This window comes from Mycetomoellerius zeteki, unplaced genomic scaffold (assembly GCF_001594055.1).
Source record: "Mycetomoellerius zeteki isolate Tzet28-1 unplaced genomic scaffold, Tzet1.0 scaffold182, whole genome shotgun sequence".
Taxonomy (NCBI): domain Eukaryota; kingdom Metazoa; phylum Arthropoda; class Insecta; order Hymenoptera; family Formicidae; genus Mycetomoellerius; species Mycetomoellerius zeteki.
In genome coordinates this window covers 1,129,657-1,156,211 of record NW_017256778.1, presented here as the reverse complement: position 1 = coordinate 1,156,211, position 26,555 = coordinate 1,129,657, and the positions used below count along the sequence as shown (strand labels likewise).

Genomic DNA, 26,555 nt, shown 5'->3' with positions numbered 1-26,555 from the left:
TTATTTATAAGTTATAGCATAATCATTCATTGAGCGGTTAAGTAGCAATTGAATTGTAATTGAATCCCGAGATAAGAATCGATCATACTAGAGTTGAGTTTCTTAGCGAGTGTGGCATTGAATGCCCATTGGCGCATCGAATGCGTCATCGTCGCCTATCGTTCATTTCTGTGATGGTGGTAGCATTGATGGCGAGCTGACGTCATTGTTGAGTTCCGAAATTGAAATCAATAAGTGCAATGTGCAATGTTGTGTGTACATCACGGACGGTGGGAAATGGCGATTATGTCAAAACATCGCGCTAGATCCGATTGCGTTTGACTCGAAACGACGACGAGGGTATTCATTGACGAGATGGCTCGCAACAGCAAGAAGAAACTCGCGATATTCGTGGGTACATCGAAGTGTCTCATTTATGTGAGTTGCCTCGTCCTTCATGAGTGAATGACGCTCATTTCTCCCAGTTTCTTTTTTACAACTCGAAAAATTGTACACTCGCGGACGCAGAAATTGCCGCTTTACATTATAGAGATATTTGTTTGTATAATTTTACAGCTTTGCCTAATTGCATTTGAATTTATGATCTCTGGAATAGAATCAAACAATGGAGCATCACATAATGTTCCAAGTATAGAAAGTTATCATGAGATATTTTGTTATAATTAGTGAAATTAATGAAATTTTGTTAAACGTTAGATTACAAGATCGTTTGTTTTTTATGAATCTTTATAACATCACGATCCTTTTTTTTTTAGGCAGAAGCAAAGTACTGTGCCTCTGATATGCCTGGAGAAATAAAATACTATGAGTATGTTATGCCTCTTTTAATTATATATTAACTAGTTTTATTAGATTGCATTTGATTTATTGACTGTAAAATACACTTATGTTTAAAGAATTGTTTACTGTATTTTATTTATTATATTGCGTATAAAAAATTAATTTTACCTTGATTATAATTACGTTTGTAGATGTTCAAGAACGGAGTATTGTTGTGCTTTTGGTTGTTGTGTGTCACCCGGATTTCATTTCCATCACTTGTGGTACTACTGGTAAGTCATCAGTCGACATTAATTAAAAGTATCACAACAATGTTATAATTTTGAACTCAAAAATAAACATAATACATGGTGTTACATAACAGTTACATTGTTGAGTGCGAAATTGTAACATTAATGTTACTTTTAGGTGTTGACTGAGTAATAATAATTTTTTGGAGTTTTTAATAATAATCACAATGTGCTGTGTAATATGCAGCTCTTCCATTAAGCAGAACAACAACAAAAATATGTACAATTAATTTTTCAGGATCCTGGTTATAATCATGTTCTTAGTCTGTTCTGGTGGTGGTTGGTGGTATCGATACTGGTTGCAAGGCAGATACAGAGCAGCAGCTTCGGCTATTCCAACTCGCTCTTCTACCACTAGATCGCAAAATTCTCTTCGTAACGCACCTTGTCAAGCGCAGCAAGCACGTATTACATACAATTCAGCGAGAAATACCGTCCTACTACATCGCATGTGGAAAGGCTCGTATTCTTTTCTAATAGATTTACTTTGTGTGAAAAAAGTGGATTTTATTTATGTAAATTTCCTTGAACAGGTCCTCAGAGAAATACAGCGGCGCCAGCATATAACGGTAATGCGACCACATCGACACACTATCAGAATATGAACGTTGTATTAAACGATGCCAATTGCCCTTATTATCAATTATACGGTCCTCCGCCTAGTTACGAGACAGTGATAGCGCAAACGCGTGGTAAAATCTCAAATCCGGCATCGCCAGAGTCGTCTGCCGCCCGGCTGAATCTACAAACGGCGAATGTGATACCAAATCCGAGTGTACCACAGTGTTTTTTCTATAGCTGCAATTCTCCGGCGAGATTGGTGGACGGTAATTCGAGTCAATGTCAAAGTGATACCACGAATGCTCATCAACTTGATAATCACGAGAGTGTTCCGTTCGCGCATTTTTCCCAATATTGCACCACGAACGGTGCGGTTGGTCAAAACATGTGCGTTCCTTTGGAATATCCAGAAGAACCGATCGCGTCCGGGGGAAGTAATTTCAGTTGTAGTTATCAGAACAGTCCGCATCGGTTACCGGGATATTCAACAGATAGATTGTCCAATGTGTCGGATGCGGAAAACGTGGCTCGTGGCTACGAGATTCCGAATACCGAACATGCGATACTTAACATTGACGTTGCGACCGGCAGCTATGGAGAATGTAATCCTTGGCATGAAAATGATCAATCTGTACGAGTCCACGGTAAGATCACCGTGCAGGATGAAACTCGAACGTCTCAGAAGAGATGCGTGACGACCACAAATACGCACGCTCTCTCGCCTAAGGAAAGCAGAAGCGAGAATGAATTGAAGCGTACGTTTAACATGGTTCCTGTGATGCAGAGAAACTTTCCGAGAGAACGTACGAATTACGGCGGTTCCTTGCGATTACCGCGTAGACACACTAGTATCATTTACCAAGGCGATGGCTTCCAAAACGTTCTCCCCAGAAATTCGTCGAATGCTTCCCAACGGAGCACTTTTAATTCCGCTCAGACAGCAGCATCCGAGGGCGCGAGTTCTCTAGAACGAGATGCGGATTCTTCTCAATCAAATCCATCCAATAATGTGATATTAGAATCCTTTATTTTTGAAAATGTGCAATTGCCTCCAAGCGAAAATGTCGAGGACGCCCGCGGTCTTCGTGCAATGAATCGGAGTATAAACTTTGATCTTGAAAGTAAACACAAATTAGACAGATCAAAGTCATTAGACTGAACGTAAATTGAAATTCTTATTGCGCATATTACGCGATGTTTATTCTTGTATGTCTCTACTATTCGCGCATAACTTGTATAGCAATACAAACTTAATCGTTTGTTATCAAGATACGTTATCAGAATAATCTTTAACGGAATTTCCGACTGTCGCGAAGAAATAACGATTCTATTTTATCAGAAATAACGTGGTATCATTTTTATTAACACGTATGTGTGGAATATTTTACGCAGCGGTGAGTGTTTCGCATTTACCAATTCCATAGTACTATTTTACAACACTTCATTCTTTCTTTAATCATCAAATTTAACGATTGAATCTCGTGAAAGATATGTGTATGTGTGTGTGTATGTGTATATATATATATCATTCGTTGTTATTTATTTCACACAGGATTAGCAAACTTAATAATAGACGTTAGACTTAATTCGCACTTCCACAATATTTATTGCAATTCTGAAGCTAAACTATTTTGATTATTTATTGAAACGCTAAGTATTATCTCTAAGTGTGGTAGGCAATAGTTCCATCTACATACGGCGGCGAAACGTCTTATTTCTGATACCTACGACATATACTGCCATGAAAAGATCTTTTTGAACGTCGTGTGTCAGATATTAATTTTTTTTTTCTGCACTACAGTTAACGTAATAAGATTAAGATCGAAACAGTGAAAATGATGTTTCTAAAGCGCGGCCCAATTTAATCCACCTACGCACAAAAAAAGATATCAATCATTACTTTATACGGTAATGATAAGTAAATCGCACATCTTTTTTTATGAACTTGAAAAACGAATTTATGAATTATTTATAAAAGACCATAGAAGTGGTTAGGGTCTTCAATAAAATTCGTAATAAATAAGATTTATTTGAAATATCATAAAAATTTTGACGTATATTTTTTCTAACAATAATATTGATACATTGAACTTGACAATGCCGAAATGATATCGCTCTTCGTGCAGCATATTTCCGTCAAGCCATTATTCTCTATATATAATATTTAAGCCTCTATTATATATATATATGCACAGTAACATTATCTCTATATTAAATAATGCATAAATTACTACACGTTGCACACGTACTCGACATTAAGATACAGTGATTCAAAGAACATTCTAGTTTATTACAAAAAAAAGATTCAAGTTTACAATACTGAAGCAGCAATACTCTCATAATAAAAATACGGTCGCGTAAAAGAATAAGAAGTTAACAAAGCGAAGCTTGTTCAATTAACATTAGAAAAATGTGAACGTGAAGGAATATACCTAAATATAATTCATTGTTCAATTGAATTTAATCACAAACAGACATTTGCGCAAATGTAATACGTTAATTTCCTCATGTATAACAGATTTAATATTTTTACTTCAAAATCTTTGTATTTATATATATATTTTATAAGGAGAAAGATGCGTCCTCGAGCTGTGACTAATCTTGATTTACTCGTATATCAATATGGGAACATTGCAATCCTCGCGAATCATATCTTTTAGATAAATTGACATTAAAAGAATTTAAAGCAGTTCAATTTATACACACGCTATACGTCTCGCTATTATTTTTTAAATGCAATATACACATGCGATGTGTATTAAATTTTAAGCTACGTCGTCAGTCCTTCGACTTAGGTTCTTGAACATAATAGCGGTCCAAGAAAACGCAATATGTGCCAATAGCGACAAGTCCGTTAGATAAGCAAGTAATTGGATAAGCGAGGCGCGATCTCGCAGCCAAGGAGGTCTTACCTTAAAAAGCAAAGCAAAATAAAAGAGATATATGTACACACTTATTTTTTGTAATCGATTCTAACTGATAAATGGGCTGTTTAACGAGAGTCCATGTGATTATATAATATAATAAGCTTGTACCATATATATCATATAATATACATCTATATATATTATATATATACCGCCACGAGTTTACAATTTCTAGTCAGAAGTCACTATATTTTGTGTGCGTGCGTAGCTTGTGCGTTATATCATATAGCTTTAATAAGCTCTAGTCTCTGAATGATCTTCTCACCGTAATGTGCAATCATGTATTCGCGCGGTATCAGTGACACTGTAAGATACCGTATCCAATGTGAAAGAATGTCTATCCAAAATAAAGACACTAAATATTTATTCACATATAACTAAGATAATCTTTGTGATATTAAAAGTGAATTCCTTTGAAACTACAATATCATGCGAAATAAATTTAATTAAAAGATGGTTTCTAATGGCGAATTCGATTGGAAGAACTAGTGCGCACTGGTGCATATTAAAGTCGTTGTACACTAATTTAATTTAAGTATAAAAATGAAATGCAAATATTTCGAATTATTTTATTCGAATTTATTTATAAACATATCTTTACGTTATTTCGTGTACGACGGCTTTAATGTGCACCAGTGCGCACTGAGTGCGTCCAATCGAATTCGCTATAAGTAATTTTAAAAATGAGGTGGACATCGCTATTTTTACGATACTTTAAAGATTAACTGATGGAAATTCTCAAATTTACTATTCAAATGGAAATCAATTTTCAACGTAAGACATTACAAGAGAATAGTGATATTTTTACGGAATAATAATAAAATAAGTCAACTGTATTTTCTTATGAATTTATGTGATGAAATTATAAAGTTACTAATCTTTCAAAGAAAGAGATAGCTTTTAGATTGTTGAACTTTTTATAATTCTTTATGTTGATACGTTAAAGCGAATTTCTGTCTATTCCGCATTCGGCATTTTTTCAATGGTAGATGCTCGTATATTGGCTAGTAATAAGTAGTAAATATACAATTACAGAAGTAGTATAGGTTCAACATTCTAAAATTATGGAAATTATCGACAATCAGAAATTTGTTCGCAAGAGAAACAAATAAGTATCATTCAATTTTTTTAGTTTTCAAATTCTTTTTGTTCCCCCGAAAAAAATTCGTAATGTGCATCAAACGACGTTTATACTCAGTCGCCCAATTTTCCAGAACTATCCATTTTTCTCGCGATATTTCAACGAATCAATTACGAGTAACACGATGTGACAATGTATCAGTGTCATGATAATAAGGCGATACTTGTCGCAAAACGACGATAAGAGATGGCAGGTGGAACCGGACGAGCGAGAAATCAATATAAACGGGATTCGTGAGGTCGTGGGGCGTGAGGCGGGTGACGGGGGTTGCACGACGGAGGGTGGTAAGGGCATCCTCCTGTTGAGACAGGCGGCCGCCGAAAGCTGATTGCATCGCATTTTACCGGCCACGCTGGCGAAAACGACGGACAATGTCGTAGTTTCGGTGGCAGCCGGAAGTACCCAGTGAAGTCCGTCTTGCCTTCTTTCCCCTGCCTTCCGCCTCCTCTCTGTTCGGCCTCCACCCTTCGGTTCCTGCCCTTTTCGCGATCGCTGCCCCCGACTCGTGTGCGGGCGCGCGTATTCCACCCTCAATGGTGAATCAATAATTAAGGTGACAGTGCAGTGGTTGCGCGATCGTGTACCGGGTCAAGATGTCGGTGAAGGTGAGTCTTCGTACGTTCGGCGAATACGATGCGAGCATGACAGTTCCGGTTCCCTGATGTGGGATTCCCGGTTGACTGGTTAACGAAATAGCTTCAGCTAAGCTGAGGCCATTGGCGAAATGGTCTCCCTACGCTCTGTTGGGAGTGCTGTTGTTATGTAACGCAATTTCGAATATTGATATCTTATCGCGTATAGGGAGAAAAAAAAAGAGAAAAAGAAAAAGAGAAGAGAGAAAAAGATTACGACGCTTATATCGTCTTCTTACATGAGAATATCATCAATAAGCATTAATGATCGTAGGTCATGGCTTATCAGTCATGCATAAAAAACGGTATTTATCTTGGCTTGTATGCGTTTTTATAATGGGTAAATGTGATTAATCTAGCGCGATTACTAGCAAGATGTTGCGATATATCTTGGTCTGCTGTTTCGCGCCTAAACACATGCAACACTCAAGTAGACATGATTTTAACGTTACGTTGCATGCGGAACGCGGTGATTTAACTCTCCCAGCGTTACTGTTTTAAAAAATCCGAAATAAGATCCGTGTGATTGGAAATGATCGTCAAGGCAATTAATATGAAATGTTTATGTATTTTTTGAAGCATATCTTTTATGGCGAAAAAGTATTGCTCTTTATAATCTTTGGAGTGGAATTTCTCTCTAAAGAGTGAAAATTGAGCCAGTCTTTAAAAAGAATAGTTCAATTTTTAATCCTTAAGAGATTTCACTTTTCAAAGTGAAATTAATTATACCATAAAAGTTTTAGAGAGCAGATTAACGTTATCTTGAAGCACGATCGATTTTTCTTCGTACGATATTCTAATTTATTAAAGCATCGTCCTCTTTTTGTTATCACGTGTTTACACGACGACGTATTTCTGTAGCCCCAGGTTGCTTTAATTTTGTTTGACATTGTGCATTAAAGCTAGTTGCAATTTGTTGATCTTATTACAGTATATATAATGTCTGCGCGGAGTTGACTGTCGCATTAAGTCGCGAAATATTTTAATGGCAATAACAGCGTCACAAGTGTCCGCTTCCTGCCAGAACGAGGCCCTTCGTCGAAGGCGAAGATAATCCGGGGGTGCTTGCGCACTCAGACTTGCGTGCGCGCGTCGCGTGTATATTCGGAACGCGCGTGCTTTTCGGCGCGCACTTACGCACGCCCTCGTCAGTGCATTGCGTCACTGCGTGCAAGTTGTAGTCGGTAATCGCGTAACCACCGGCACTAGTATTGAAATGCATCGCTTGTTCCACCCTTTCTTGCGCGGAGTTCCGAAAAAGCGAATCGAAATAAACGCAAATTCAAAGTGCTCGCGAAAGAATCGTTTTTTGACTTAAAGTTTTTAAAAGTGACGCGTGACCTGAAACTCATTCTTCCTTTAACATTTGTTTTAAAGCTAAAAAATTTGTCGATCATTTTCTTAAAAATAAATTAATTATAACTAGAAACGTCCCGATACTTGAAAACTGGTGTGATAATTTCCAACTATATTTTTATACGTTGTGTGCGCACGTATATTAAAGGTTCTCTAGCGTTATTTTTCACTTCTAGAACTTGTCGAAGACATGAACTATGAAGATGTTGATCTTCGGTGAAAATTTGAGTGCAATCTTTTTTCGCTTTTTACAATTTCTTAACATTTAACTTTGAATATTTAATTAATACAAAAAATTCGAAGTTTAACGCAGATAATCATATTTTTAGACTTTTAAAATTTATCTAGTTGGAATGTAATTAATATTTTTTAATTGCTTGTAACTAAACAAATTACTATTATTGTATTTATTTTAATAAGAAATTATCTTCCTTATATTAAAATTCTTTCTTTTTCTGTCTCTCTGTCTAAATTATTTTATGGATTTATAGATAAAGAAAAGATGAACTCTCTATGTCTATGTGAACCAGAAGATTGATAACGTCTTTACGTAGTATGATGGTAAATTGCTTGCAGACTTACAAATAATAACATAATCAGTTTTCGAATATATTAGAGCGTCCTGTGTTTTATAAGGGATTTAAAAACTGCAAAAATGTTAATATCATGCATTTTCTAATAAAAATCCAAATACAATAAGCTTGTGATTTATGACATTGTAACTTACACACTTATAATAATAAATATAAAAATAAATTTCACATAAATTAAGCAGTCGTTATTTAAATTCAAAAATTCGTGTTTTCTTAACATCTCTTTTGTAAATTCAGCTAGCATATCTCTGATCGAGATCATTTGCATACAAAAAGCCAAATATTTGCCAGACATTGCCTCTTTTGTAGAGAGTAAAAAAGAGAGATAAGACTAGCGTGATGCTAGCGATCGAAGCACATGCAAAATGTTTGTAAATCTGTCATCTGCTCTCGCTCACGATGACGTAAATACTATCAGCGAATCTCATCTTGAACAAAGGCTGTAGGTCAATATATACGCATACTGCTTATTTGAGACAAAATTGAAGCTGGCATTCACTCGTTTCTCGTTCGAATATAGTTATCTATTCGCCAAGTCATGTATCACAACGGCCAATACGATTCTCTGCGTTCTCCACTGAATGTCGAGTAATTTGAATTCGTGCGAATTACAATCGATAAGTTTAACAGTGCGAGAGCTCTCTTGACGTTAAATGATAAACGACCTGTGTCAAATAAAATAAGCTCGTCCCGATATCATTCGAACGCGCCTTTAGAGCAGTCCACATTCTCGCTTATAGAGTCGAGAGGACGAGTTGTATTTTTAGTACGATCTAAAATCGTAGCGTTGCTGCGAAGTTCGCGAGTGAATTTTGCACCTTTGGTAAAGCAACCGCAGAGATCATAGTGTAAATTTCACCCATTGAAAATCGTCAAAAAGTGATCATTTTATTTTACATTACTAAACATTATCCGTAACTCGTAACATCGATCTTCAAGTTAATTTAGCTTCTTAATGTTTAAAAAAAATCTGATTTCGCCTAAGACTCGAGAAACAAGTTAATTGCGAAGTAAAGAATGAAAATAGACGAGGATTGTGTTGAAACTTGTGAGATAATCAGTATTATATTTTACGGCCAAATTCAGGATTAAATTAGAGAACGGTAGTCTACTATTACAGAATATTTATTCGCGATGTAACTGACATTCCATGGATTTCATTTCCGTGATCGACAGTGTAGCGAATGAATATCGTTTTACATGTGAATGCTGATATTGCGTTGCAACGTTTGAATTGAGACCATTGCGTTTATTGTACTTCCACTCGACAAACTGTGCCACAAAAACAAACATCTGCTATACAGATGAGGATCAGTGAAATACAAATATAAAAATATAAAGCCGTGTTCTCCACCAAAATTTTTTGCGGTGAGTGCTACTGTGATCGACACCTTCTCAGTTCATTTTATTAAAAAAAAAACAAGAAAAGGAATAAAATATTTTGAAATGTGCTTGAACTAAAATTTTGAATTCGTGAATTTCAAAATAAAGCTTTGTACATTTTTTTATTGTCTTTCTAATAATAGACTTTTTGATTGATTAAATTAAAATTTAATAAATAAATTTCTTTTTTCTTTAATGAAAGATGCAACGATAATGATTAGAACAATATTTTTTTATTAAATCTCTCCCTCTTTATCTTTCTTTTATATATATTACATCAGAAATTAAAAATAATTACTAAAATTTCTTTTTGTGCTTCAATCAAATATATAATATTAGACTTTTTTAAAAATCAGAATTCAAACTTGATATATATTAAGGAATTTAATATCAAAGATGAAAAAAAAAATGGTAAAAAGTAATGGCTTTCCACGAGGTGCACTTCAGGAAAAATGTTTTTATAAAAACAAATCTGCTATTAAAATTTGTTCAGAAATTCTAGAAGTTTTATAATAGATAGTATATTAATGTTTTAAGCTATATATATATTATTTTGTGTTGCATAAAAGAAGTTGCGTTATACATAATGATATGCTAATAAATAAATATTTGTTATGTAAATATTACCAATAATTTTGAAGATAAGAAATGACGTACATCTCATTAAAAAAGCAATTTAAGTATAATGTTAGCGATGTCTGAAGTAATATGAGAATGTAAATAAGATGATGCGCGATAAAATGCTTTACAATCAATTAATAAAAATCATATTTAAAAATAAAAACAGAAAGTATAAAATTTCTTTTATTAATAATTGGAATCATATATGTTTAAAAAAATATTATAATTATTTAAAGAACTAGAATCATTTCTAATCATTGAAAGTACGTACGTGGTTTCATTTAATTAAATGGTTACGTTATCAAGCACAATTTTAAAACAAAGTCGTAGATTGTGAATGCGTCGTGCATTCTATTTCTATTGTGTTTTGTTCTAATTTAAAATTTATTCGTAATTTGTAAATCTTTGATGATAAATATCTATATGTATAATATTTATAATATAAGTTTAATAATACTTGTTGAAGTTTTCTCCTTATCAAAAGAAAAATATTTGTCACATATCATAATTATTATGATATGGCTTTCTTTGTACATTAATAAATTTGTAATATCTGTTTTTTTTTAAATGTGAATACGGAAGGAATAAATCAATTTATATTTCTGTTATGAGTAACATTGCCGATATTTATTATTAAGCTTCGAAAAGCTCTTAAATTATAACGTCGTTGTTAATCAACTAATGAGAAAGGCAAAGTTATACACGGTATAACTTTGCCTTTCTCATTAGTTAATTAACAACGACATTGCATGTCCATTTACGACTAACTAATTGTCTTATCTTAAACAAACACGTGAGGTGTACTTCGCTACTTACTTTATCTTTGTTTGCGAAAATCGCTGTGGCAAAGAAAATATTGAACTTTTTCACCCATTGCAGTTTTGTCGCGTTGTCGATATTTACTTTTTCATGTAATCCCGGTAAAACCGTGTTAGATCGTTTCGACGTGAAAATCGAGAAGATCAAACGCATTATTTGTTATTATAAGTCTACGCATGCGGCGTATATGTGCGGCGTGTTCATTCGGTACAACTCGTACACTCAGAGAAAGGTTTTTCAATTCAAATACAAAAATTTATTTGATTTAAAGAAATTATGTTCAAATTAAAGAAATGACGTTCAATCAAAGAAATTTTTTCTTTAACCGTATAGTAAAGAAATTAACATTTCTTTAAATCGAAGGAACCTTTCTCTGAGTATACATTCGGTTTAAATGTTACTTTAGTTTCGTTAATCTGACATTAAAATTTCTTCGCAGAAAATTTATTTTTACATGATTTTTATTCAGATGACGAGGTATAAACAGGCTGAATTCGAGGACGAAGACAGCAGTAGCATCGGCTCCGTCGCCCTAAATAGCGAAGGTATCAGTACGTCCGCTACGCATATAAGATATCATACGGTGAGCGTTTCCCGATATTAAGGTAATCTTTTCAAATAAATTAAATTGCATAGCCTTGAAAGTAAGAATATGTTTAACTTTCTAGCTCATGATACAATCAAAAATATATTTATGTTCAGTAATAATAATATAAATATGATGCTCAAAGAAGAAATAGAATGCTCATTATTAGAACATATTTTTATATTCCTTAATATAATAATTTTATATCAATAATGTAATTTAGAGAGTAACAGCTTTGAGATGCTGATCGATATAATTTTATTATCATAGGGTACAACAATGTGGAAGACGAGAAGTATTTTGGAGAGATGTCTTCTTATAATTTGCACTGTTTTGCTGCTAACAATCACGATACTTGCCTTTGTGATCAGCAGCCAAAATGGTTGGGACAAAGACCAGATTCTTCACGTCACCTCTCACGGAGAAAGTAAAAAAATTATTATGATTACTTCATTGCAGCAATTAAGATCTCGATTGCGGCAATAATTTAAATTAAATATCGCATGTTTGACGTTACTTATTTTTCGATTATAATTTATATCTATGAGGTATAACATACACGAAGATAATTCATTCATTAAAGTTAACTCTAAACAACATTGATGCAATAGACTTCAATTCGTTATATCAGCAGTTTTTTTTACTTTGAATATGTGTCTTATTCTGATCGTAGTTTTATTTATAGTGTAATCAAAGAACACAATTATCACGACTACTAACAATAATTAATTCTAATCAATGCTAATCAATGTGCATTCAGTTCTTGCTTTTGAATTGTTGTAGATGACACGCTTTGCCTCACGAAACAATGTGTAACGGCAGCGGCTTTCTTAATTAATAGTATAGATTATAACGTCGATCCATGTGACGATTTCTATGAATACGCATGTGGTGGTTGGAGAAAGAAAAATCCCATTCCAGTTGGGAAGAACATTTGGAGCACGTTCGGCAAATTGGAGCAGGATAATCAAATGGTTATCAAGAATGTTCTCGGTAATCAGCGTAAAGGCGCATAATTCACAAGCTTAATGAATCTTTATGTATCTATCGATGAAGTTGTCCTTTCATTTTCCGCACAGAGAAACCGCCTAGTGAGATGAAATCAAAAGCCGAGAAGAAGGCCAAGTATTATTACCTGTCCTGTATGGATGCGAATGAGACGATTGAGGCGCTCGGGGCGAAACCGATGTTGGAACTGTTGGAAAATATCGGCGGCTGGAATGTTTCTGGCAAATTCAACATTAGCGCGTGGTCCCTGCAAAACAGTATGCATATTCTGCAAAACGTTTATAATATGGGTGGTCTGTTCTCCTGGACCGTGAACGAGGACGATCGAAACAGTACTAGATACATAATCCAGGTATAAGCGGGTTACAATAGATTAGGCTAACAATGTGTGTGCGTGCGTGCGTGCGTGCGTGCGTGCGTGCGTGTGTGTGTGTGTGTGTGTGTGTGTGTGTGTGAAATATCGGAGCGTAGAATTCTCTCCTAAATTCTGTCGCGAATTATAGATCGCTTAAATGGATATTACATGAATATCAGACAACAATTGATTATTATCATTTTCTCCTTATGCAATACTTGCTTTAATTATAATAATAGTGATAATTACAATTTTTGTTCCTATATTATTATCGCTGTAGTACCGCCGTGTAATAAGAGTTTAGCGATGAATTGAGCTTGTAAAACTTATACATCTTAAAGAAAATATATCGTATCTTTTTCTTTTTCTCTGTATCTTTTTGACGAACAAGTATAACATTTTTTTACTAGTTAAATTTTTTTATATTCTAATATATATTCTAATATATATTCTAATAAAATAATAATTATGTTTTAATATTAATTAAAATTTAATAATTCAATATAATATGATGTTAATGAATAATAAAGTGATATTAATTTTTTATATAGTAAAATATAATCTATTATAAAAAATTAATTAATTCTTTTTTTATTTAAGAAAAATAAGACCATGGACACTTTTTTTGTGCTAATAAAGTCTAAGATTTTTTGATACCGTAATAATTAAAAATGCACCAGATATCCGGAAAATATCCAGTATCCGATATTATCCGGCCCTTTTTTACTATCCGACCGGATAATCAGATATCATTAGTATCTGGGAATATATCCCGTTGAAATTTTTGATATCATTAAATTGTTGATACTTTATTATACAAATGTTCTAGAAATAAGTATGCATATTCATAATGCTATACTGTCTCATACATTGTTGCAAAATTCCATTTTTTTCCTTTATAGGTGTTTTTTTTTTAAACATTTTCTCGGAATCCGATCGAATATCCGGAAAATGTCGGATATCCGATTTTACATTCTATTCGCATATCCGGTATCCGGTAATTTTACGATTCGGTGCAGCCCTAGTAGTAATGCCGGTTAACTTATATTAATATATTATGTAAATATATATTATAAAATATATATTATTTGTTGTTTTCAAGATTGATCAAGGAGGTTTAACACTACCAACTGCAGAATATTACATCAACATAACCGAATATGGCAAGGTCTTAACCGCCTACTTGGACTACATGACAAAGGTACAAGAGTAATAGTACTTACGCACGTTTATCGCGCAATGTGTTGTATTACCTTGAGGACGAGTCAAGTACAGGTATTCATTTTCAGATCGGCATGCTCTTAGGTGGCGAAGAGAATACCACAAGGAAACAGATGCAGGACGTAATCAGTTTCGAGACGAGGCTCGCAGAGATCACTATACCGTACGGCGAACGCAGAGATGAGGAGAAGATATATAATTTAATGTCATTAAGTGAATTACAACAAAAAGCACCTTTCGTACGTTTGACTTTTTTTTATCTTTATATCATACATTTCGATTATATAATATTGCAATTATTACGAATAATCTGATTTTTCGTTGTTGCGACATTTCCTTCGATAATCTGATACATTTATCTCGTATCATAATATCGTGATAGTATCTTGGATATAATATTATGTTTTATTCCAATATACGATATTCTGTTTATTCTTTATCATATCCTGCATATCTTCATAATAAACACGAAATATTTGGACGCTTTTCCAAATAGGGCGATTACTCTTTTTCGAGTAAAGGATGTCGATAAAATATAATGGATTTTTTTTATGTTTAGATGTCATGGGTAGAATTCTTCCAAAACGCTACGCGTCTCGTAAACAAGAAGATCAACAGTAAAGCGATGATCGTAAATTATGCACCAGAGTATTTCATAAAATTGTCGAAAATCGTGCAGGACTATAACAAAACAGCTAATGGAAAGATGTACGTATACCTGCTAGATGTGTAGCGCATTTGCCTCGAAGCGTTGATGTTGGAAACTAAATTAATTTATAATAATTTTTTCATTTAATTTAAATAATATTATTAATTTCATTTAATTTTAATAATTTGGTCACATTAGTCGCCAGTAAGCTTAAGTCTCTACACCGCGTCAAAAAAGTTATGATAATTTATATACACACATGTTGCAATGTCGCGTCGGACGTTTCGCTGACGCTGCATATAAATTGTCATAATTTTTTTACTATTACATTTAAAGATCTAAGACTTTCCAGAAAACTTCTTCAAATATTCAACTACAATTTAACATTAATGAAAATTTTTAATTCGAAAATTCGTAACACAACTTTAACGTTTGAAAAAAAATTCACTAAACTCGACAAAATATTATTAAAAATCTGCCATTTTGTTGTAAAGTGCTTCGAAAATTTCAGAATAGCTCTACAAGTCAGAATATGTCAAAGATTATAGTGTAAAAATAATTTGAATAATAAATTTTAATATCCGGCTGAGATTTCGCGAGTTGAAGTGCTGCCATTCTCACAACGTCACTTTTTGCGGTTGTATTAGCAGCAACATTTTTTTCCGTGTAATTTATCGAATTTTTTTTCTTTCCAGAGTACTGAATAACTATCTGGTGTGGCAGACCGTGAGATCCTTGACGGCGTTTCTTTCGAAACCATTCCGCGACGCTTATAAGGGTTTGCGGAAAATTTTGCTCGGTTTGGAAGGTCACGAGGAGCAATGGCGTTATTGCGTCGACGATGTTAATAACGCCATGGGTTTCGCCATTGGCGCGATGTTTGTTAGAGAAGTTTTTCACGGCAAGAGTAAACCCATGGTTAGTTCATATTAGTATCCCGATTTTAGAAAAATTAAATTTTAATTTAGTAATTTTTTTATTCTTTTTTTAAAAGAAGAAACAACTTTTCAAGATAAAATAGGAAATAATAATTCGTCGGAATTCGTCGAAATGAGTTTTAAAACGTCAAGATATGATTTATGAGATACGTTTTTTTTTATAGATTATATTTCGATTTATTTTGATCGTTATTTTTAGGCAGAGGAAATGATCAATCAAATTCGCAAGGCGTTCACGAAAAACTTTAAGAATCTAAACTGGATGGATGCAGAAACGAGAGATGCTGCCGAGGAGAAAGCAAATGCAATCACTGACATGATTGGTTTCCCAGACTTTATTCTGCAGCCCAGAGAACTCGACGACCGTTACAGAGATCTGACGATCAGGCAGTACGAATATTTTCAGAACACTTTGCGCGTGAACAAGTACAGTTTCCGTAAAAATCTTGAGAAACTTGATCAGGTGGTGAATAAGACCACTTGGATAATGTCACCGCCGGCCGTGAACGCTTATTACACACCTACCAAAAATCAAATGGTCTTCCCTGCTGGTATTCTTCAGAGCCCGTTATTTGACATGAAGAATCCCAGTAGTTTGAACTTTGGCGCTATAGGCGTAATTATGGGACACGAATTAACGCATGCCTTCGATGACCAAGGTATGATTTTAAATATAAAGTTGAACTATACAATCTTATAGCAGAGAATAAAATACATTATTAATATTTTATATTTATGTATTGTATAAAGAGATTTTCATGTTGTATAGTGAATGAAGAATTTATATGTATCTTAATAATTTTGAAATGATTTCCTGTATACTTGGTATATATAATATATTTATTCTAGCTCATCTATTTATTTAAAAATAATTTTACTTTATACTAGTTATGTATTTGCTTAATGTTGAGTAGGTCGAGAGTATGACTTGCATGGTAATCTGCATCAGTGGTGGAACAACACCACGATAGAACGATTTCAGAATAGACTTGGATGCTTCGTGGAACAATATAATCACTATAAAGTACAAGGTCGAAATATAAATGGCCAACAGACGCTGGGTAATTTTATTGATTACAAATAATTGCCTGTTGATGATGGAAGTATCAGAATTTAGACCGATCGATTGTAATATACAGGAGAGAATATCGCCGATAACGGGGGTCTTAAGGCAGCGTATCACGCTTATCTCTCGATGCCTAAGAGCTACAAAGATCAACTGCCGCTACCCGGTCTCAATTTGAATCATCGTCAACTATTTTTCTTGAATTTTGCACAGGTTATTATAAATAATAATAAATAATATTTATGATAGATACATTAAATCGATGGAAAAATTTTTATATTTAATTTAATAGATAATATTTTTAAGATGTGAGCTACATAATGATCGTTTTAATTACGAGAAATGTCTACAGATCTGGTGTTCCTCCATAACGTCCGAAACGGAGATTCTTCAGATCGAGAAGGATACTCACAGTCCACCGAGGTACAGGGTGATAGGATCACTCTCAAATCTGCCAGAATTCGCGAAGGAATTTAACTGCCCTAAGAACTCGACAATGAATCCGGTACATAAGTGTGAAGTGTGGTAATGCCTCTTATTTATCTCGACTGATTCATCGAGGACAGTTCGGTTGAACTTACTCTTCAATATCGCGGGGAGATCGAAGCTTCCACGTGACGTTGCGTAACGAGAGAACACGTATCGTGGAACTTGTTTCGTGCATTTGACCGTGCATATTTTAATTCTTTCACATATCACCACTTACTGTGAGGATAACTACTTAAATTTACAGATCTTTGGTCAGCGTATGATTTTGCCAAAACTTTCAAACATGCGATCTCGAAAATAGTCGAGATCGCAAGAAACGTTGACATCTTCTTTTAACTGTGGGAATTTATTGGCTGATTTTAAATTTAATTCTTCTTTCAGTTCCTCTCTTATCATTTGCTTTAATATTCTATTTAAAAATTAAAAATTGATTTCAAAGTTTGTGATTCTTCGAGTCTTTGTATTTTTTTTGTCTATAAATATTTAAATCTTGAATATTAGGTAATTCACACTGAATTCTCAATCAGCAAGTCAAGACTTATACGAGTTACTTAGATTGTGCGAAATATCGTATGCATTTTTAATGTCATAAGTTTCGCAGATAGAATTTATTTGCGTTTTATATGAAATTTATTTTATAAAAGCTATTTAATTTATTATTTACATGGAATTCGAACGTTAAGATCGTGGTAACGCGACATTCCTAATAGCACACTTTATTCGAGGGACATTCTAGCGAACATTCTTAGGACATAGGGATATCCTCTGAATGTTCTTTGGAACGTCCCCTGTGCTATTAGGGATGCGCAGTACGATACGCTATATTGCTGATGTTAAGAAAATATTTTTAAATGTTCTCTCTCTCTTAATTGTGCTAAACATGTATTTTTCTTTCGTGTCACCTAGCATATATTTAGCATTCGGATCGGAGGCTTGACTTTTCCGTCTGACGAAAAAAATGTTTTCAGAAAAAAATAATTCAGCTGAAAAAAAGAAGTATTGAAATAATTTTATTTCGCGAAGCTATGAATACTTAATCTACAAAATCAGTAATCATCTTTAGAATTTCCTTCGGCATCGAAGAGGTTGTAAAAAGAGATTTCATATGTGATTTTTGAGAACGTAGATTGAATATTTTATTTTGTATAAATTAAATTAATGGTTTGCAATTTAATTTTGAGTACATTTTTTATAAGATGTGATATTATCGGCAATACTTGCGTAAATAATGTGTTTATAAGACGTTACTTGATTTTATACAGGATCGTCAAAGTATAATTCTATACTTTCTCTTCGTGTCGAATTGTATTGTATTATATTATTAAAATATTGTGTAATTATACGCAGGAGTTTTTTATATTTTATTGATGAAGATTAAACAGCATATTTGTAAATAATGTGATTTCTAGATCGAGAAATTTATGCATCTATCACAAGAATGGCGTAGACCTTCGCTTGTTAGCATTAATTTTACCGTATAATTAATAGAAAATGAAAGTCTCAGCGTAATAACCAGCTGCGATGGAGTCGCAGATTTAAAATGTTAAAGTTTCGTTGTAAATCTTTTATTCTTGTTACAAATGTAAGGTTAAAAAGCAAAAGGCGAAAAATGCAAATTTTTATAGGGGATTGAAAAAGGCTTTGTTAAGCCGAATCGTTTTTTTGTTAAATATACACACATTTTATTAATTTGACATCTATTTTTGTCCGTTTGCTTTGATCTTTTTAACTTTATATTTGTATTTTAATACGAACCACTTTCGCTTTTATTTTCACCACATTTGTTCAGTCATATAAAAAAAAACTTCAATTCTGCTGTGAACAAAACGAATATTGCAGCTCGCGAATGAGTTTTGCATATTTCAAAAGAGATGCCAATCAAAATCTGATGTTTTTTCATTGAAGTGGAATTCCTGGTGCATTGTTTCATATGAAAACTAGAATATTATATAATAGGTAGCTAAATCTTTCATTGTATGTTGAATAAGATACACTTATTATTCATGCACATAACCAATTTATTTAAGGTCTTACGATCCCAATTATTGCGACATTTGTATAAGCCGCAACAGTGCAAAAAGAAACTATCAACAACAATAATTAAACATAATTACGCTTAACTTCGTTTTAAGTTGCGCCATTAGACATTGAGGAAATGCTTTATGCATTAATGATATGTTGTAACATTAATCCTAGAAGAGCCCACGAACCCCATACACAACCTCGTACAATCATTACGTATTGAAATCACAAATGTCATAGATACATTTTCTCTTTTTATTTCTTTTTTATTGTGCAATAAGGAGATAAGGAATTTAGTTTGTCGGACTCTTTACTTAAAACAGAGGAAATAATCAAATGGATTAATACATTTTTATGTTCGAAGGAGTACGGTATCTCGCAAGATAGAGATCTGCTGGATATACATATATAGGATAAAATTTATGATATTAGCGTTAAATTTGTCAGATTTGAGAAATTGACGATAATGCGGAAGCGGAGAAACTCTGAGAAATACTGCAGTGCGTTCGAATCTACAATTCCTTGCTGGAATTCTGCTGCTCTCGCTTCCTTATCCTCTTTTTCATAGGGTTATAGATGGCGAAATACCACGTAAAGAGAGAAGCCAAAGTTTCTTTATAATGTAAGATCCATATAGGCCTTGAATATGACGCCAATGCATAATGCATTTGTAAATGTTGTTTATAATTGTGAATAATATCTTGTAACAATAAGAGGATCGTTTCTGCTGATTACAAGATATTGTTGTGCGTTGTATTCGAAGATACAATTTGCGTGTGGTGTTACATAACGAAGAAAAAATATATCGGTCGATGACGATGTTCGCCATGATTATTTTTCTGTATTGTATATTATGTATTATGCTTATATACATATTATTATTATTATTAAATCAAAATTAAAGAAACGGAACAAATCTTTACGCTCACTGCTAGTATTATACTCTAATTACATTCTTTTCATTACTTTTTTTATGTAAATTAATGTGAGGTAACGTTTCAAAATGATATTTATTTGCGTTACAACATTCTCTTAATGAAAACTCTAAATATTTTTTTAATATAAATTTTCTTCCAAATTGAATTTATTAAGAAATATAACATTTTGTTCACACGTGCGTATATCATTTTTAAAACATTAAAGATGAGACATTGATCTCGTAATTTATTTCACTTATTGAAAACGTAGAGATAACGTTTCGACATTCTTGGATATTTTACATATTTATAGTCGCAGATGTTATATTTACCACTAATTAATTCGTACTGTGACGTTCTCAAGAAATTCTGGACTTTTCATATTTTCAGATAACAATAGCGAGTTGAATTTTCGACACCAATTGAGTGATGGTTTCATTTTATTATGCGTCTTCATTACATTCAAATTGTTACGTTCAAATTGTTGGATACGTGCCCAGTAATATCGAATTGCAATTTTTTTTTCTTGAATTTCTGCGCGTGTTGTAGTATGTATCAGATGTTTTCCAAAACACAGACCAATACCCTGATAATCACGATGATGAAGAAGAACACGATAATTAAACAAATGTGCATGTATTCGACAGGTTGAAAATTGTTCGGTTGAAGGTAATTGGAACGGCTATAAGTTGTGAGATAATTTTCTCAAGATAATTCAATATTTCAACCGAATGTATACTTATATACGTATACTAACAATAAGTTATACAAAAGTTATAAATATTTTTCTATTAGATTAGAAAAAAAAATGAGATAGAAAATATTTAATAAATTGGAGCATATATTTTACACGTATTCCATACATATTTTACATTCTTTTTCTCTAATTATAATACAAGCCATTACATAAATAATAAATAGTAAGTATTAATTAAATAATTTTAACATAAATCGATAATTTCTTAATTTAACTGAATAAATTGATAATTTTTTCCTTAAAATATTATCTCTATTTTTACATGTAAATAAAGATTTTATTTTTATATATTGAGTTGTAATCAAAGCACGTGTATCGCGGTTGAAGTCAGTAGAAAATGATACTTACTAACTGTCAATAAGTTTACGGTGTTGCGCCGCGCCGCCCTGGTGTACAGAAACACTAGTCTGACACTCCATTAATCGTCAGACAGTTGTACGATTTTACATTCGTGCTGAATTCTGCGATAAATCGGTAAAAATACGACCGATGTCTCTAAGTAGAGGAAACCTGAACGGCATAATTTCGAAGCGACATTCACACTGTCTCTTACTATCGGGGCAATCATAATTTAACAATCCTTTCCAATCAGCCTGAAGATTAAATTGCTATCCGGTAAATCATTCTGGTCGAACATTATTTTAATTAATTCTTTTTTTAATGAATTCTTTCATATGATGTCTCTTTTATTGTACTAATAGAATATTAAACTACGCGTGATGTTGCAGTTGATGGAGTGGTAATAAACCCAACTTGAAACTAAAGCAAGCGATTCGAATGAAAAGAATAAAAAAGAATAACTGTTCATGTACTGCGGCGTTCTCCAATTATCTTTAACTTCTTTCATGTTCTAATCCTTTCAATCTTTTTAGATTCTTTAAAGTTTATCTCAAGATTATCAATTCTAAACATCCTTTTGTGTTAAATATATTAAAATAGATTCGTGACATTATTCGAAAGATATTATTACTTTTGTTTTAGTTTCACTATGAGAAAGCGTATTTTCTTAAATTTTAAAAGAACATATTTCCTAACCGAAAATGCAAATGCAGCGGTATGTGTTGTATTTATATATTTTCTTTGTTTCTATTTTTACCACCGTAAAGTAGACATATGCGGTGCTGTCATTCCTAATACAAAGCGAATGTGTCCTTTTCTTCGTACGTCTTCCAAATTAGTCAGGGAAATGGAGTGTCCTTTATTTGCCAGGCAAGAAGTGAGTGCTGCTGAATACGCATGTCATCAACATTCCCATCACCAGAGAAGACAAAATTATTAATCGGAGAGACAAACTTCTCGGTATTTTCTAAAACCCTAAATATTTAATCAATCTTTTAAACTTTCTTTCACTCTGAGAATTCTCTCTTTATATACAATACAAAATAAAATTTGTATATAAAAAAATAAAACTCTAAGTAGTATAAAATCAATTTCGTAAAAAAATTTATTTTGTTTCTTTTATGTTATATATATACTTTTTAAAATATTATTTTTAACATTACCTTGTTGTTTCTTATCCATTTATTTTACACTTCATTAAAATAGATTGTATTGCCTTGAAATCCTAAAAGAAGATTGAGAGACAGCGAAGAAAGTTTGTTATCGAACTCTTCGTAGTCAACACACACGAATTTCTTTATACGATATATTCCCATGATGCTGCATGTGTAACAAACACTAATTAAAAGTAACATAACATCAATGTTATAATTTTCACACTCAACAATATAAATATAATATGACATATACCATATATTACATAACAGTTATATTATTGGGTGTGAAAATTTTAACATTGATGTCACATTACCTTTACGTGATGTTTACTAGATAGTTTTTGAAAAATTTACCGAAGATAAATGTGAATGGAATTTTTCATTTAAATGGAATAAGATCGCATTGCCTTTTACTTCGCGATAATATCTCGGTTGCAATCGTATGTACCCATCGTATATGCTTGCCGCATGCGTGATAAAGAAGTTTCCTCCCGATAACGATATCGGAAGACTTATCTTCGCGCTCCCCTTTCGTTTTTTTTCACCCCCATAGAACAGCTGGCACCGAGGAGAAATTGCGAAAGCGAAATCAGAAAGTTATTAGCCGAGATATGATCGCGGGAGTCTATATCCCGAAAGACCGGTGCTTAACCGGAACGGGTTAATGACCGGCGTTAAAACCACCAGCTGAAGGAAAAAGCTTTCATCAGAAGCGCGCTCGCGGGGGAGGGGTGGGGGGGGGGGGGGGGGGGGGCAAAAGACTGCGATAAGGGGGCGTCTATCACCTCACGCGTTCTCGGAGGAGTCATTGCGTTAAAAAAAAGAGGGGCGGAAGGAAGTGAGGGTGTTAAAATAACGAATTCGACTTACGAGTTGGTCATGAACGGTACGCTATAGGCATAATAGCTCGTGGCGATCAGCAGTGCGTGAGTACCTCCATTCATCAGCGTCGTGATGATCGACCGTCTCACTTTTCGGTAAATTGTCCTGCATTTTCGTCGAAAAGACGCCTTTATTACGGTGCCGCACAACTCGCAACGTCCAACACACCCCCAGTCCCCCTCGCCTCCGCCGCCACCGCCGCGGCAACGTATCCCTTGTCCCTCTCCCTACCCGCTGCCCATCTACCCATCCTGATACTATACTTATACCTGTCTAGACGAATGAATCATGCGAGTATTTTGACTCACACCGGCGGCATGGGTGTGGGTGGTACGCGGAAAATTGGGCAGGTTCTACGTACGGCTTCGTCACACATACCCCTTTGAAGAAGCGTCGTCATGAAAATTGTTCGTGTAAAATCGCCGTCAGGCCGGTATTATGGTCGCTTTGGCTGTGCAAGCTGACGAGAGGGAGGAAGTAGTTCGCTGGCATTTAGAGATAATTTTGCGCTGCATCGACGTAGGTATCTGACTCTCAATGACTATCAGAAATCTATATTTATACAGGAACTTCGCTGAAATACTTCGCGAATCCGCTGCCAAGGTTACTTACATCGGCCATAAATCATTTTACACATCGAAGCGGGAAAATCTATTTCCATCTACTGCTAACGTATGAGAAAAACGTGGAATAAAAGTATACTATTCGATCTTTTGATGGAAATTTTAAATACTTAAAACTATGGCACTTTCTTGATCGTATTTTAATTATAAAAAATACTAACTTGAATTTTAAAGTCTTTTCGAAGATCATCCAAATGCCTATGAATCATGACTTCATTCTTCTTTATATTTATGATATATGGATGCATCTGAAACCAAAATTTAAAAATACGAATCCTATAAAGGCCATATGTATAGACATGCCTATATATCATACACTTTTTCTTCATAAATATCATAATTTATCGAAACAATAATTAAATTTCAGCTGAAATCGAGAACCGAAGTTTCGATTGTGTGTCAATTTTAACCAAAGAATATAAGTACTTTCTTCTTCATAAACATCATAATTTAATTACTGAAACAATAATTACCCATATTAAAATTAATATTTATGAAGGAAAGTTACATGGTTTCAATCGAAACTGATATGTAATGAGTGTCCGTTTTCAGTTTCGGTAAAAGTTTCGATCTCTCTCAGACTCTAATGTTTATACTGTAATTTACTATAATAATGTACCGTTCTTTAAGGATAATCGTTTGATTGTTATTCTCGTAATAAATTATTGAAAAAATTATTAGATTTTCTAATTATTTCTGGAAAATTATGCACGCATAATTGAATTCCCAGTGATTTAATTTCGATGAAAAGAGATTAAATAGTCATGATTATCAAGAGATCCTTTTTATATTAAAAAGACTCATTTCCCGATACAATAAGAAGGAGAGTTCAAATAATATCTATCAATTTTACTCGATTGAAAAAAATAAATGCAATTATTTGTTAAAATATAATAATGAATATTTTAATTTATACTATTTAAATATCATATAATATCAGTTGAAAAGAGCGATTATAAACTAACGCCGCGCCTGAGGAAGACTTCAATGCTTGGCGAACGCTGTAATCATCTAACGCAAATAATAAGTTTCTTTAAATAATGCGGATGACATCATTGCTTTCATATTTTTATTGTTGCGTATTGGATGTTTTAAATTTAGCAAATGTACTTTTAATCTTTAATTGATGATAAATAGAGAACTAGTTTTTTTTAATTAAATATTTTATAGAAAATCGTTATGTCGCAAATTTTGAGCCTCTAATATGAAAAATGTTATGATATAATTACATTTTAAATTAATTATTTACAAATGTACTGTATTATTTATATTTTTGCTTTTCAATACGAACTTGTATCTTGAAGCAAAAATTTCTTACGTAATTCTAAGCATATTGAATTATCTCACACAAACAATTTTGTTTGCACGATAACTAAGATCTCTTGTAGTTTAATTTGTAATTTGTAATGCGAAAAAGAAAAAGTTATTTTGCATAAGTCGCGGTAAGACGAAGTTTTTACAACTGAATAATTTGTCATGTAGGAATTTTACACGTTTTTGTTGATTGTAGTAGATCTGAATATTTTATCATGTAAAGTATATTCTTAACTTATTTACTCTTCTTTTCATCAACATTGTTGATATATCTAGAAATCGTCTGCTAACAATTAAACACGATAATCAAGTTTCAGTTTTAACTGATTGATATTAAAATAAACATATTATCTTAATATGATTCATTTATTATTTTTTGCCTTTTATTATTTTACACACAAATTATTGCATTATTCATGTTATTACTAAGTATTGCTTTATTCATGTTACATTATAATATAAAATATTTCTCACTGCAGAATTTATTTATTAATATTTTTCTTTCTACGCCTTATATAGCGCTTAGCTTTTATAGAAAGGAAGCGTGTTTTAGTTTACTTTGTCCCTCATACAAACTAAAGAATTAATGAAAGAGAATACACGTAGATGATATCGATCACACGCAGATGATGGCGATCTGATGAATGGATTCTCAAAAATGAATATTACGCGATCGCAAAGATCAAAGCGAGATATCTTCGCCGAAGCTATAAGCAATTCCGTTCTCGATCTCAGCGAGGATGCAAATTATTATAATTGATTCCAAAGGAGAAACGATGGGAAAAAAGTAGGAGAGATATGGAAATTGGTGTGTGATCAGACGCCTATAAAATTTTATTGAACGACATAATGCACCTTCAGTAGTGCAGTTACAATATAGGGGGCGATCCGTCGCTCAACTTTAACCGGATATGATGAAAGAGTCCGTCGCCGATCAAGGTACTTATTACTACGATCAATGCGTTAGCGGAGAGGCACAGATATCGTGGAGATTTCGATGAGCCGAGTGTTCTTCGCTTTTCACCTTCCGGCGGTCGCGTACGCGTACAGATCTCACGGATGTCGGTTTTAACCGAGATATCATTTACCGTTAGAGATGTACACCCTTTATATCCTCTTTTTCCAATCG

General features: G+C 33.3%; 2 protein-coding genes across 8 annotated transcripts; both read left to right on the top strand.

The window, feature by feature from the left end:
• Positions 1 to 247: 247 nt before the first annotated feature.
• On the top strand, positions 248 to 2,797 carry LOC108721770 (uncharacterized). 2 transcript variants are annotated; one of them, XM_018446517.1, is made up of 5 exons: positions 248 to 417; positions 756 to 808; positions 972 to 1,052; positions 1,309 to 1,529; positions 1,604 to 2,797. In XM_018446517.1, the coding sequence occupies exons 1-5, from the start codon at positions 355 to 357 to the stop codon at positions 2,788 to 2,790; spliced, it is 1,605 nt and encodes a 534-aa protein (XP_018302019.1). In that variant the 5' UTR covers positions 248 to 354; the 3' UTR covers positions 2,791 to 2,797. The 2 variants fall into 2 exon arrangements, with proteins under 2 accessions (XP_018302019.1, XP_018302020.1); XM_018446518.1 differs by having other exon boundaries at positions 397 to 417; positions 1,335 to 1,529.
• A 189-nt stretch (positions 2,798 to 2,986) lies between these two features.
• Nep3 (M13 family metallopeptidase neprilysin 3) lies at positions 2,987 to 17,760 on the top strand. 6 transcript variants are annotated; one of them, XM_018446514.1, is made up of 14 exons: positions 8,234 to 8,248; positions 9,401 to 9,648; positions 11,573 to 11,686; positions 11,960 to 12,116; positions 12,473 to 12,682; positions 12,769 to 13,049; positions 14,155 to 14,253; positions 14,342 to 14,512; positions 14,833 to 14,981; positions 15,618 to 15,840; positions 16,060 to 16,519; positions 16,775 to 16,921; positions 17,000 to 17,139; positions 17,279 to 17,760. In XM_018446514.1, the coding sequence occupies exons 3-14, from the start codon at positions 11,573 to 11,575 to the stop codon at positions 17,453 to 17,455; spliced, it is 2,328 nt and encodes a 775-aa protein (XP_018302016.1). In that variant the 5' UTR covers positions 8,234 to 8,248; positions 9,401 to 9,648; the 3' UTR covers positions 17,456 to 17,760. The 6 variants fall into 6 exon arrangements, with proteins under 6 accessions (XP_018302011.1, XP_018302012.1, XP_018302013.1 ...); XM_018446509.1 differs by lacking the exons at positions 8,234 to 8,248; positions 9,401 to 9,648 and adding an exon at positions 2,987 to 3,025; XM_018446510.1 differs by lacking the exons at positions 8,234 to 8,248; positions 9,401 to 9,648 and adding an exon at positions 5,978 to 6,304.
• The last annotated feature ends 8,795 nt before the right edge of the window (positions 17,761 to 26,555 follow it).

Bases quoted from the DNA above. Each gene is read 5' to 3' on its own strand.
- LOC108721770 (XM_018446517.1), top strand. From the start codon at position 355: ATGGCTCGCAACAGCAAGAAGAAACTCGCGATATTCGTGGGTACATCG. The intron at 1,053-1,308 runs GTAAGTCATCAG...TTAATTTTTCAG, and splicing joins CATCACTTGTGGTACTACTG to GATCCTGGTTATAATCATGT. The intron at 1,530-1,603 runs GCTCGTATTCTT...TTCCTTGAACAG, and splicing joins ACTACATCGCATGTGGAAAG to GTCCTCAGAGAAATACAGCG.
- Nep3 (XM_018446509.1), top strand. From the start codon at position 3,002: ATGTGTGGAATATTTTACGCAGCG. The intron at 12,683-12,768 runs GTAATCAGCGTA...TTTTCCGCACAG, and splicing joins GGTTATCAAGAATGTTCTCG to AGAAACCGCCTAGTGAGATG. The intron at 14,513-14,832 runs GTACGTTTGACT...TTTTATGTTTAG, and splicing joins TACAACAAAAAGCACCTTTC to ATGTCATGGGTAGAATTCTT.